The sequence below is a fragment of the Microtus ochrogaster genome, unplaced genomic scaffold (assembly GCF_000317375.1).
Source record: "Microtus ochrogaster isolate Prairie Vole_2 unplaced genomic scaffold, MicOch1.0 UNK99, whole genome shotgun sequence".
NCBI classification, from domain to species: Eukaryota; Metazoa; Chordata; class Mammalia; order Rodentia; family Cricetidae; genus Microtus; species Microtus ochrogaster.
The window spans coordinates 709,853-710,504 of record NW_004949197.1 but is presented as its reverse complement, the minus strand read 5'-3'; the positions used below and the strand labels follow the sequence as shown (position 1 = coordinate 710,504).

The 652-nt window shown below is 46.9% G+C and overlaps 1 protein-coding gene across 3 annotated transcripts in view; it reads left to right on the top strand.

The window, feature by feature from the left end:
* Pan2 (poly(A) specific ribonuclease subunit PAN2) overlaps positions 1–652 on the top strand; it is a 24,673-nt gene that overhangs the window by 21,149 nt on the left and 2,872 nt on the right. For all 3 annotated transcript variants that reach the window (XM_026778039.1, XM_005371197.3, XM_026778038.1), the window contains one exon: positions 199–292. In XM_026778039.1, the coding sequence (XP_026633840.1) occupies positions 199–292 (94 nt within the window). The remainder of the gene's footprint in view (positions 1–198; positions 293–652) is intronic.

Below are 652 nucleotides of genomic sequence, written 5' to 3'. Positions count from 1 at the left end.
TTGTAGTCCAGGCTGGCCTCAAACTCACAGAGATCCGACTGCCTCTGCCTCCCGAGTGCTGGGATTAAAGGTGTACAACACCACTGTCTAGCAGGAGTTACTTTTGAAGGTGGACTTCTTAGTTTATATATTTTGTATTAAGAGTGGGAGAGTATGGATCATTTATCTTAAGTCTTCTGTTCTTTTGATCCCTGCCAGGTGCCCAAGGACCAAGTTCTTGACACAGTCTACCTGTTCCACATGCCCCGAAAGCGAATGATTTCCCTACGGTTTCTCGCTTGGTACTTTCTAGGTGAGCTGCTCTACCTTGTATACCCTGTGGTACTGATTAATGGTAGAGAACATTGGGGGCAGGGTATAGAGCTCAGTCGATAGTATTTGCCTAGCATGACAGTGGACATGGTGGCACATGCCTGCCTGCAGCCATAACTCAGGATGTAGACACAGAAGAAACACAAATTCAGCATTGGTCTGAGCTACATCTAACGAGTTCAAGGACAGCCTGGGCTACAGAAGACCTTGTCCAAATAAAAAGGAGGAAACATAAAGAGGCTAATGCTTTCAGCTATAGAAATCTGAAGCCAGCCTGGGCCATAGGAGGAGATACTGTCTTAAAATAACAAGGGCTGGAGAGCCGGGCGATGGTGGCGCA